We start from the raw sequence: 13,485 nt of genomic DNA, 5'->3' as shown, positions 1-13,485 counted from the left end.
CTTCTTCAGTGGCTGGAATGAATACTTTATTGCCAGTGAACAGAGAGGGATGCCTTCTTGATCATAGCTGCTGTGGCTGCCCTAAAGTTATTCATGGGTACTCCCCATGGCTGCAGAGCTAAGGAATAGTCTAATTAGGAAACAAAACAGTAGAATCTATCTTGCTGCCTAGAGTTTAGCTGCTAGCCTCTTGAACTTGGTCTCCCAACTCCACCCCTGCTCTGGTCCTTGGGCCATATGAACTGGACTTTGCAACTAATTGGACTGCCCCCTCTCTAAATTGATTCTCTGGTTCCTGGTAAATATCTGTGTATTGCCTTATTTGTAAATATTTTTGTGTTATTTTAGAACTGTAAACACACACACATACACACACACACACACACACACACACACACATACATATACATACACACAAAACCAAAAATGTCTTACTGAAAAATGTGGAAGCAAAATTCACTTTTGCTGTTTCTCAAATAGCAAGATAAGACTGAGGTGGAATCCTGTCTCAGACTCCTAAAAATTAACTGATTCATGATTTATGAGCATTCTACCTAAAGGAAGAATCAATAGAGAGAAGGAAAAGTCTAAGGGAGAACAATCCAATAAGTAACTTTAAGCCTGTAGCACAGTATTACTTTTCTGAGGTTCTATATTACCACTTTATGTATCGTAGGCACTCAATATATATTTGTTATTTGAACAGGATGAGGATTTTTTTTCTTTTTTAGTAATCTTTAAGGAACATATTGCCTTACTATATTGATTAAATAATTGCAGTATTTGGTGCCAGGTGCTCAACTGAACAGAAATGATAATTTTTAAATAGCCCTCAATTTTTGCAATGATCCACTGTGGTCCAGGCCCTGCCCCTTCAGTACTTGCTAACCACTCCTCATGAGACCACATATACACTGCCCACAGCAACGCTCTCAAATTCCGCATTCCTTTGGAACCTCATTTTAACATGCAGGTTCCTGAGAATCTTCAGTCACAATATTCTTTCCATCTGAGAATGGACCTAGCAACCTACATTCTAGTTCGTAACCTGGGTGATCCAGATGTAGGTGATCTGTGGAGCACATTTTAGCAACCAATCCACAGATTTGACTGTACCCTAGTCTCTAGGACCAGCCTTGTTTAGAGCCGAAAGAAGTTGAAGAACCAGCAGCACATTGCTCTGCAATCATGGTGGTGCGTCCTGGGATGAGATCTTGTTTCTGTACTCTCTATTTTGTCCTCTTCCCTGCTTCATGCCTAAAACTGAACTGGTCTTGCCTTGGATTGTAGCAGCTGAGTCCATGATATTCCAAAATCTCACTGGCTACTAGATGGAGTGTTGTCAATTACTAAATCTCATATTTAACGTGCTGCCTGTCTTCCTGGTCCTCCGCTAATGACCAAACTCCATCTGTATACGTTTTTGGACTCCACCAATGCCTGCTGCTTAGACATTCTCTTATTCCCTACTTCATCCATGTGACTCATCCCAGCATTAAAACCTCATTCTTAGTGGCATACAACCCCAACTAAGAGTGCTGGCTGTCCTTATCCAGAATTAGTCAAGATAATGGGATAATCACTAGGTTGGTTACCCTAAGAAAGATAATGTTCCTCTGTATGTGTGGTAAAATGAAAGGTCATGCCTATTTGTTTAGCATAAGAGATTTTAGAAGAGGAAATCTTTAGAAGTTGGGAAACAACTTGAGGTATGTCATTTTTGTTATATGAACCTGTTATCAAGAATAGCCCAATGCAGATTAAAATAGAAGTGCTCTTAATTGGCCTTCAGGCTAACACAGTGGGTTGGGAATAATAACACACGCTCTGTAGAACCCTCATATACCATGCTGAAATGATGGATACCAATAATGTGGCATCCCTGCATTCTAGCCCCTTTCAAAGGGGCTTTTGCAGCCAGAAAGAACAGCCAGGTTAGATCTACTTCCTTTCTGGTTGTTGAGGCTAGTACTGAGGAGGCTTGAGCTTGAGTCAGTGAATTCAGTTATCCACAGTCACCTTCAGTAAACCAGTTATATGAGATGGCTTATATGCTAAGGAGAGAGGACTTGGTTCAACCGGAGATACGTTTATACAATACCTGCTTAAGGAATGCGACTGAAATGAATATTGCTCACAAAACTGGTACCTCCCCAAATTGTTACTCTACCTACTGAGAGTTGAACTATTTTATTTGACTACAGAAGCTTCAGAGAAGAGCAGAACAAACTTTAATGATTTCTTCATCTGTCTTGTTTCATTCATTTAGTCAACAACTGTGTGTTTTAATCCTTTCTGTGAGCCAGGAATAAACAGCTCTGGCCTCTCCCTCAGAGAGCTTATCATTGAGTTACAGAGTTTAGGTCATGAATTTATGTGGACACAGATCTACAAGGGACTTTTCTTATTCTCTCAGCTGCCTGTTTCAGATGGAAAGAGCATGGTGAATACTGAATAGGCAGTCGAAGTAGTCAGAAGTACTGCCTAGGGAAGCCAAACTTGCAGTTCACCTTCCAGTGGATAAACACAGCTTGATGTTTACGCTAAAATGCTAATCAACGAGAGGAAGGAACAAAAATGCCCCCAGATCGAACAGAAAGCGTCTCATGGATACAATAAAGTAGACAAATTGCTTTGGTTAATGTAGGCTTATATAAGAGGCCCTTTGTGTTCCCTCCTTATTTCTACTAGATAAGATGAAGATTAATTGAAATACTAAGTGCTACATAAGCTAATAGTTTTATTAGCTTAAACCAGCCACCTGGAGGACTTGCTAAAACATAGATTGCTCACTCTGTAACCAGAGTTTATTTTTTAGTAGATCTGGGATAGGGCTTGAGAATTTTCATGTTCCCAGGGGTTGCAGATCCTGGTATTTCCAGGACCACACTGTACGAACCACTGGCTTAAGCACTCTCAGCAACCATGAAAGGGTTGCTCTACAAAGCAAATAGGTGACACCACTATTTTTTTCTTAAGATGGAGTCTCGCTATGCTGCCTAGGCTGGAGTGCAATAGTACAATCTCAGCTCAATGCAACCTCTGCCTCCCAGGTTGAAGCTATTCTTCTGCCTCAGCCTCCCCACTAGTTGGGATTACAGGCACATGCCACCACGCCCAGCTAATTTTTGTATTTTTAGTAGAGAAGGGGTTTCACCATGTTGGCCAGGCTGATCTCAAACTCCTGACCTCAGGTGATCTGCTCGCCTTAGCTTCCCAAAATACTGGGATCTCAAGTGTGAGCCACCATGCCTGGCCTGCACCACTACATTTAAAATGTTTAAATACCTGCTATTTTTCTCACTACAAAATATTATATATGTATACCAAAAAAAAGTTTTTAATAAAAAAGCAATAAACTTATTAAATGACCTATGTAAATTTAAAACCATCCAAAGATAGCCATTAATAACCTTGCTTTGCATTTTTATAAAATGTTTCTCATGTATGTTTGGGTATAGATACATACATGATAGTCTCTCTAACATATGTATGTAATATTCTCTCTATATGTTAATATGAAAACACTGGAATCATCTCTCTTTTTTGAGATAACATCTCATTCTGTTGCCCAAGCTGGAGTGCAGTGGTGCAATCTCGGCTCACTGAAAACTCCACCTCCAGGTTCAAGGGATTCTTGTGCCTAAGCCTCCCAAGTAACTGACATTACAGGCACATGCCACCATGCCCGGCTAATTTTTGGATTTCTTGGTAGAGATAGGGTTTCATCATGTTGGACAGGCTGGTCCTGGGCTCCTGGCCTCAAGTGACCCACCCGCCTCAGCCTCCCAAAGTGCTGGGATTACTGGCAAGAGTCACTGCACCCAGCCTGGAATCATCTTATGTATACCAGTTTGTAACTTACCCTTTTCACTTAATATATATTTGTAAACATATCTCTAAATCAATATAGTTGTATGATACAATGTAGTACATCCTTTGAATGAACATTTAGGTCATTACACAATTCTCTCAAGGAAACCAGTTCAGCACAAACTTTTTCTTAAAGTCTTTGTTTGTATCCTTAATTATTTTCTAAAGGCAAATTCCCAGAAGAAAAAAATCCCAAGTAAAAAGTTAGGTAGATTTTTAGGGATCTCGATCCATATTGCCTGATTAGGCTTCAAATGCTAGGTCATTTTACATGCCCATCAGCACTCTGTGGTTATTTTCTCAAGCCTTGACATAGGCTGAGCACATATTTGTTCATTGTTTTCCTGTGAGAGATTTCTTTCACCAGTTTAATAGAGAAAAAAATTCTCTCTTGTTTACACTTTGAATTTTTTTGTTTAAGTTACCAGTGGGGTTACTAGTAGTATCACATTCAGTGATGTCATACTTCTTTTTATTGTAGGTGTGTGAATCTGAAGCTTAGAATTATGCTGTCAGTTCTGACAGAGCAGCTCTGTGGTTTGAGGCTTTACATATTTAACATTTTTAAGGTCTAACATGTCATTTTTCTTTGATATGAACAAACAAATCTTGGAGGAGATCAGCTTTTGTTGTATTATGTAAACTTTGAGAAAGTAAATGGGCTGCAAAAATTCTTTATTTTGAATTCATCTGATGTGATATGCGGTCTCTTTTCTCAGCCTGTGAATAATTTGTTGTAATATAATTGATCCAATTTTACTTAGGAAATCAACTATCCACTGTGATCAAAACAGAAAACTGATGGAGCAATGTATCTTGTTATCTATTGATTAATATTTATTCAGTGACCATGTGATGTGAATGCTGAAATGAACTTTCTTGGTGATACACTAAACTGAACTTTCTTGTTAATACACAGGGACTATTAGGTGAAAAATATGGAAATATCCGAATCCCTGGAGAAGTTGAAGCCTCAGAGTTTGAGATGATTTTGGATGCCGCCGTAGAGGCAAAGATGGAGACCAAGTTGCTGGAGGAGTGGTACTGTCGAGATGAGAACTCGGTGCCGGCAGCCTATTACCTCAGACCCAAGTCAGAAATGCTGAGAAGCAATAGAAATGCAGTAAGCTGCCTTTCCCTCCAGCCTGTGGATCTGTCCTTTACTTTCAGCCATTTACGCCATCCAGGGGTGGTTCTGCACAGAAAATGCAGAGTAGACAGAAAATTACTCTGCCCTGGGCCCCAAGTTTCCTTTTAACAAGTAAATCCAAGCTGATCCTCAGGGAAATACAAAGGAAAACCACAATGTCACTCCCCTTTACACCTGTTAGGATGGCCATCAAAAAGTCGAAAGATAATAGGTGTTAAAGAAGATGTGAAGAAAAAGGAACCCTGGTCCACTGGTGGTGGGACTGTACACTGGGGCAGCCTCTGTGGGAAACAGCAGAGCAGTTCCTCAAAAAATTAAAAATAGGATGACTCACTTCTGGGTATATATCCAAAGGCAATAAAATCACTGTCTTGGAGAGATATCCACCCTCCCAGGTTCAGTGCACAATCGTTCACAATAGCCAAGATATGGAAACAGTCTAAGTGTCTGTCAGCAAATGAAAAGATAAAATGTAGAAGGAAATTAAGGAACATTTATATACACACACACTGTGATATTATTCACTCTTCTTAAAGGAAAGCAATCCTACCATTTGCAGCAACATGGATGAACCGGGAGGATATTATGCTAAGTGAACTAAGCCAGCCCCAGAAAGACAAATACCATATGATCACACTTATATTGCAATCTAAAAATGATGAGCTCATGGTGACAGAGTAGAACTGTGGTTACAAAGGTCTGGAATTTAGAGGAAATGGAGAGATGTTGGTCAAAGGGCACAAACTTTCGTGGTGACTATAGTTAATTATAAACCTGAAATTGGCTGGGAGAGTAGATCTCTAGTGTTCTTACCAGCCACCAAAACAAAGGTAATTATGTGAGGTACTGGATTTGTTGGTTAGCTCGATTGTGGTAATCATTTCACAGTGTATACGTATATCAAAACATCACATTGTGCACCTTTAAAAATTTGCTAAATTCAAAGCTAAGAAACCATCAATTGTCACTCACCTTTCCATTTAGCATCTCTGACTTTCCTTCTAGGCTAATTTTCCTTCTCCTGAAGTATATGATTTGTAAGTCCCATCAATGAAGGTTTACTAGTGATATTAATTGATTTTTAATTATTAATATTGGTATTAAACAATAATGTAATGAAATAATTATGTATTAATTCTTAATATTAATTGATTAAAGTACCATTAATGAAGCTCCCTGTGTTTACTTATCTGAAAATATTATTGTTTTGCCCACTTTTCTATAATGCTTCTATTTATTCTGATTGGTATATGTCATGCTTCCTGTATCTGTTAATTTATATAGTCTCTTAATTCTAGAAAACTCTTAGTCATCATCTCATCAAACAATGTCTTTCCTCTGTTCCCTCTGTTCTTTCCTTGTGCTCCTTAATTACATGCATATTCAGCCATCTCAGTCTGTCCTCCACGGTTTCTAATTCTCTTCACATAATCGATGAAAATTGATCATTTCATATGATCATTTAGGTTTACCCCAATATTCCCACCCAGAGAAACAATATTATTACAAATAATTACTCTGAATAGTACATGTGAGGCTGAAGAAGAAAAATCAACAAATTGATCACGTGAAACTGATCATAATCATGATCAATTCGCATGATAAATTTTCTTATCTCTATGCTGCTTTCCAGGAGATAACTTCAGATCATTTTTCCAGTTCACCAGTTTCTTCTTCAGCTGTGTTTGTTCTGTCCATACGTTGAGTTTTCAAATTTGACAGTTGTATTTTTTATTTTGTGAAAAGTTTGTGTGTGCGTGTGTTTCCTGGGGAAGGAAGGCCTTTGTAAAATCTATTATTTATAGTCTCTTTTAAAATGTTAAGTTCATAGTTTTTCTTTAACATTTTAAATACTTCATTTATATTCATGCATCTTATGGAGAGTGACACAGTGAGGCTGAATCATGCCTGAGCATGATGGAAACATTATTATCTACTTTCCAACTTGGCTCCCAAGTTTATCTGTGATATGTTCCTTAAAAGCAAATGAAAGAGGAAGAGGGAAAGGATGAACCTGCTCATTGCATAGAATATTTAGGGAGACTGCAAGAAGACATAGACATCCAACCCTCTGCCAAAGAGAATGTCCTTGATTTAATCGATACTAGGCAGTTCCAAGAGGACAAGCATGAGTTACCCACGGTTCTCCTTTTCATGATCTGTGTATTTGTCATTCTGGTATCCAACGTAATGCATTTTCTCTGTGCAACATGAAATCATATCAGAATCCTTGATTTTTCTTCTTTGCCCTCACATGTATTATTGAAAGTAATTATCTGTAACAATATTGTTTCTCTGGGTGGGAATACTGGGGTAATCCCAAACCATTTCCCAGTTAAAGATGCTAGGAGTAAATATAGATAGCAAATAACCAGATACCTCAATAAACCAGTTTATAATATGATCTGGGGGATTTTCTCATATGTTACTATTTAATTCGCTGTAATTGTTTCTTCATTTATTTTTATGATCCACTAGGGAAATTGAGATTATTCCTAAAACCCCACATGATATTTCTGCATAAGTTATTATTGAATAAGTGAATGTACAAGTAAGATTACTGTCAAGATTATATACATGTTACTTTCTTGCTAGGCAGCCCTCCCATTTTAGCTCCTAGTGGATCATCAAAACAAATGAAGTGAAAACAACCTCCCCTTTAACTTTCTCTTCCCTTTGGAGGACGCCAGAGAGATTATTTTCTTATGGCATTTGTATCAAAACTCAAAAGCAAAAAGCATGGTATATAAGAAAGCCCAACAAACACACCCTATTTGGATCACACTCTTGTGTAACTTGGTCAAGTTCACATGCAACATGGAAATAATTTCTAAGTTTCAGGGTTATTGGGAGGATTAAACTAGACACTGTCTATAAAGCACTTATCATAATATTGCCACGTAGTAGGCTTTCAAACCGAAATTTGCTTGCTCTTAAATACAATTTTTCTTTGATGATTGTAAGACTGATTTCTCCCTTTTACATTTCTATAGATGCAGCCTTCTGCCAATGCTGAAAATGAGAAGACATGGCAAGAGATATCAGATGAGATCAAGAAGATATTTAAGTCTGCTGTAAAGCTGTTGCACGAAAAGGGCAAAATGAAACACAGCCAGGCTAAGAGGTACCTGTTCTCAGGTAATTTTCACACTCCTTCAGTAAAATAAGAAATAGATAAATAATATGTACATCTACTGCTTCCCTTTAATGTTCTGCAAATTTAATCTCATTTACTGCCGGGTGAAATTTAATTTTTCTAAATGTTCCCATGTTCTGGGGAAGCAAATGTTCTTTTGTTTTAATTCATAGAAAAGCCTTTCCTTAACGTGAAGGCTTCTCTAGAAAATGTGATTTTAAAAGAAGCCAGAAGTGACACTGGATAGAATTGACCAGATTCTGCCATTATTTCTCAATTGAGCTGTTCATTCATCATTCACCGGCTTATCCAGCAAATATTAATGGACCTATTGGGTTCCTATGTGCCAAGCAATGGGGAGACAATGTTTAGTGAAAAGGCAAAGTCTCAGGTCTCCTGCAATTTATTTTTTTAAGGGAGGAAAATACTAATAAATGATAGCCAAGTAATCAAATAAATGAACAAGATCATTTCAAAAGTGATTGATAAGTATTATGAATAAAACAAAGCACAGTCATAGGATAATAGTGACTGATAAAGGATGTGGGGGTCCAGATTTAGATGAGGTGGGCAAAAAGAAGATGACTTTTGACCTGAATTACAGAAGAAAATCAGAGCTGACAGTGCCATATGTATCTAAGGTAGAGAATTCCCAGCAGAGGGAGCAACAGATTCAAGACCTCTGAGAAAGGAACGTGCTTAGCTCATTCCAGGAGCAGGAAAAACAAACGATAGCTTTGCTTTTTTTTTTTGGTTCTTTTAACTTTTACAAGGAGGAAGATATGAGGATAGAAGTTGAGCACAGGCCATCATAGGAACCTTATGTTTTATTCTGTGTGACACGGGAAGCCATCCAAGGGTGTGGTGCAAGGGATTTGGTAGGATCTAATTTAACATTAAAATAAAAACCTCCCCAGCTATTTGGTAGGCTCAAATTTAACATTAAAATAAAAACCTACCCAGTTATTCAGTATATTTCATTCTGTACTGTACCAGATATTCTGTGTACACAGGCACACCTGTTGGCCTTTCTCACCATGGAAAGGAAGCTTTATCATTAGAAGTTGCTCAGGAAACCACAGAACTGAAGGAAGACGCCAGTCATAGTTTCCAGGGAACAAACACAACTAGGTAAAAGTAGTCAGATGGGTAACATTTATTTTGAAAGTTGATAGTAAAAATTTATGGAAGGAAAAACTGTCATAGCTGCCTTTCCAGATGGGTTTTGAAACAGTGTGGCAAAGCATTTGTGAAAACCTGAAAGACACTTGATAATCATTCTTACTGGTTACATGTATGTGAACCTCAGAAAAGTTACAAACCATTTTGACAAATTCCAGAAAGAAGCTGTTTTTAAAAATTAGGTCTTATTTAAAGTCTTCCTGAAAATACCAAAATTGTCAGGTGTAAGTACTATATTTAGAATATATAGATTCGGGTTTATCCTTGTTTCTTTGGAACCTTTAGATCTTTGAGGCTCTGGCTCTTCATCTTTATCAAAGACGGAACATCCCTGTTCCATCAAGAGCTGTTTTAGAAAAAAAGGACCAGTGAAGCTTTCCTGTGCTTTATGCAAAAGACACCAGTTTGGGAAAGGCATCCTCTTATTTGCAATCACACAGCTCAAGTGTTCGTTATTTCAGTAGCAAACACTTGCCCTAGCTGTCCCCATGGTGAAGACTTGTGTCCACATGGATAGCCATGTGAAGATGAGGAATTTCTTGTGAGCCACTGCAAGTGGTCTGTTTTCTGCTTGGGGATCTCCTAAAGATATACATCCTCATGACAATTTGATTTGTTTTACATTTCAAACTCCTTTGAGGATCATGTCTGCATAATCAAAATTGCTGACTTGCCAACTCTTTCAAATGGATGTAGTATATATAATATTTTTAGAAATCTTGGAATAAGAATACTGGATACAACCTGTTAAAGGTGTACTATTTATGTTTTAATGTAATTTTTCCCCTTTTTAAACAACAGGAGAGGAAGAGAAATAAATTAGACTCTAAAAATGGTGTCCTGAGAACATCAAAACTCAGGGTCTTGGGAATCTTAAAGAAGTTAATTTCTCATGAATGATCTTTTTCATTTGGGTTGAAAATTTCCTCATGGATGACAACTCATAGATGATAGTTATCAGAACTAGAAATCTGTTTCTACCATTACCTTCATTGGGTGCTGTCACTGGTTAAATTTCAGGATATTAAGGAGCATGCAAAAACAGAGAATAAATATCATATTCTAATAATGTCCTAAAATTCTAAAGTTTATTATATTTATAGATAGGCATCAGAAATTATGAATAAAAGTCCCCTAAAATCATAGTCCCCTAAAATCAATAAATCCCCTAAAATCAATAAAAATTCCCCTAAAAATCAATTTTTAGAGACAAAGCATGCACTTTGCCTCTAAAAATAACTCTGTAGAGTTGCCTTTGTATCACAGCTCCCATTTATTCAGGGATATTTAAGTCTATACCATACCAGGCATTCTGTGTACAGCATTTGCCCCTGCTGAGCCAAGGTTAGATGGGCTCTGCCAAACTGGTTTATTTTTATTTCATTTTTTGCTCCATTTATGATCAATGCTTCTGCTTGATACACTCTTTCCATAAATGTGATAACAATCTCAAGTTATAGTTGAATTGTTTTCTGGGAGTCAAAGGTGGCAGGGCATATCTCTGATTATAACGTATTATATATAGATACTACAGTTAGACCGCTTCCTTTCTCTTCATGGTACTCTCAGAATGTAGCAAGCTGCTAATCCAGCCTGCTAGCATTTTACACAGATGACTAGAAAAGAGATGGGCCCGAGGCTGCTTTCTGTAGTAGCTCACGATGTCTAGATTTCTGGCATCCTCCCTTATCTACATTATAACAAGCTCTTACTTTTCCTTAAAAAGTAGAGTGGACATATGTTTATAAGCTCCTTTAACTGGCTTCGTTAACCAGCTTGCTCAATTAAAATGCTTTGTAAAATGTACTGATGCTCATGACACAGCTTACTAGACACTGGCAGCTATGAACGTATCTTTTTCATTTTTGAAAATTTCCTTCGAAAGGCTCTCATTACTGGAAAAATATTATCACAAGAGTTCCACTTAAGGGCACCATTTTGAAATAAAATTCTCACCTTCTTAATAGTTACATTATAGAACATATGTACATATATTCTAGATTTTGCTTGACAGTGGAGTTATGGCCAGCATATAAATTTTTTTCAATTTATGGCCAGACCAGCCCTGTGTATTCAGAGCCTCCCTGATAGAAGTTCACAATCTGAGATTAAAGCACCTGCAGATTCCATGTCTGATGAGGACCAACTTCTCGCTCGCAGATGGCTGTCGTCTTGCTGTGTCCTCGTAGGGTGGGACAGGCAAGGGAATTCTCTGAGATGTTTTATATAAACATGACTTTCAGTCATAAAGCCTCTGCCCTCATGACCTAATCACCCAAACACCCCACCTCCTAATACTGTCACATTGGGGATTAGGTTTCAATACATACATTTCTGGGAGACACAAACATTCCATTTATAGGGCTCCATAATGGATTATTTTTCTCAATGTTCTGTTTTGTCTCATCATTGTATCCTAAGCAACTGTCAGCATGTCTAGAATACATAAGGTATTCAATGAAGAGCAATTAGATGAAGGAAAGGGATGGAAAAGGAGGAAGAAAGGAAGATCAGCCAATTTTAAGACTGCTTTCTTTATAATTCATTTCCATTTGTTTATTTTACATATTTTTAATTTTTCTCTGCACAATGATGTTTTCGTTACTACTGATCCAGTTTAAAATTTTCTTATGGGGACTCAAGTGATTTATAATATATATTTACTTGTGTCCATGCATATGTATTGTAAGCCATAATATGGTATATGTTAGAGGAAATGAAGTTAGTAAGTCACTTTTCTGTACTTGTTCTGATGGATATCAGTGACATAGATCACCCAAATTGATCAGTCATCAGAATATGATTATATTTTGCCTTAAAAGTGCTTTGGATTGATATTTGATCATATCTGATTAGGACTCAATACACCTCAAACAAAATGGTGAAGTCACTTTGTCAAGAACATGCTGACAAGGAACAGTTAACTAGCTACATCCTTCAGCCTCCTCCTTTTCTTTCTTCCCTGGCCCAAATGAGTCCCTCTTAGAACCTCTGAATTCTGAGAGGGAAACTGAGCAGCAATTGAAAATAATAGATATTAGAAATATCTACTATAAATTTGATATGCTTTCTTTATTATGCTCGTATCCAGCCTCTTCCTAAACTTGGGGAGAAAATTAGATAATTTTATATAAAACCTATTCTTCTGGGTTGCTGGCTGGTTAGAAAAAGACAAGAAATCAAGAAATTATTCTAAAGATTACTCTGCTACAAACCATAAGCAAAATAATCTAACATTAATAACTAAGTGTTGACTACTAAGAATGTGGTTGTGTTGCTTGTTCTAAGCAATAAATTCCTTGTTATGTTTTCTTTCAGCTATAGAGGATGAGTTTGACTTTGCTCTGGGAAAACAAACTCCAGCATTTCTAAAGAAATGTGTTTGCTACATTAGGAAAATTGCTAACATTGAGCGGTTTGTGAAAATCCCAGAGATGGGAAAATACATGGATATAACTGGAACAGAACCGAGGATTATTCGGGACCCAGAAGCCCAAGAGAAGCTGATAAAACTCAGGGATGAATTTATTCCTACTATTGTTGCATCATCCAATCTGAGAGTGTACACATCTGTTACTCATTGTGACATGAAACTAGGCTACTCCCAAGAAATAGAAAATCATTACATCGAAGGACTTGGCAAACAATTTTATGAGGACATGATTGACATAATTCAGGCAACAGTGCAACAGAATTTTGACACTGAAACTGATATACTCTATGACGAAATCCTTCAACATTCATCGTTATGTAAAACATACGCCTCATTCTATGAGTACAAATGTGAATCTCTCAACATAGTGCATAACTACATTCTTCCAAGCAAAACTGGGCACATCAACCCTCTTATTATATATGGGGGACCATGCACTGGGAAGACCCTTCTGCTTGCTGAAGTAGCAAAGAAGGTAAAAGCTTATTCTTTCCCATGGATATTTGTAAAAATTTTTACTTTTGGAAAATGGTAAATTAATCAAATTTATTTCTACTTTCTGTGTTTACTATGTGAATTATAGTTGGTCTTTTAGTAGTGAATACTTCACTGCTTTTCTTTTTGCTGGTATAACAGTTATATTGAGAGAGCAAAACTCGTGGAGTACAACTGGAAAGCAAATTCAGTTTTTCTCTCTGTTCAGACTCATGT

General features: G+C 37.3%; 1 protein-coding gene across 1 annotated transcript in view; it reads left to right on the top strand.

Annotated features, from left to right (window-relative positions):
- Positions 1-13,485, top strand: part of NWD2 (NACHT and WD repeat domain containing 2) — a 200,580-nt gene that overhangs the window by 177,336 nt on the left and 9,759 nt on the right. The window contains exons 4-6 of the mRNA XM_017527301.2: positions 4,793-4,996; positions 8,017-8,161; positions 12,660-13,249. Of these exons, the coding sequence (XP_017382790.1) occupies positions 4,793-4,996; positions 8,017-8,161; positions 12,660-13,249 (939 nt within the window). The remainder of the gene's footprint in view (positions 1-4,792; positions 4,997-8,016; positions 8,162-12,659; positions 13,250-13,485) is intronic.

This window comes from Cebus imitator, unplaced genomic scaffold (genome assembly GCF_001604975.1).
Source record: "Cebus imitator isolate Cc_AM_T3 unplaced genomic scaffold, Cebus_imitator-1.0 Scaffold47, whole genome shotgun sequence".
Classification (NCBI taxonomy): Eukaryota; Metazoa; Chordata; class Mammalia; order Primates; family Cebidae; genus Cebus; species Cebus imitator.
This window is presented reverse-complemented; position numbering and strand designations above follow the sequence as displayed.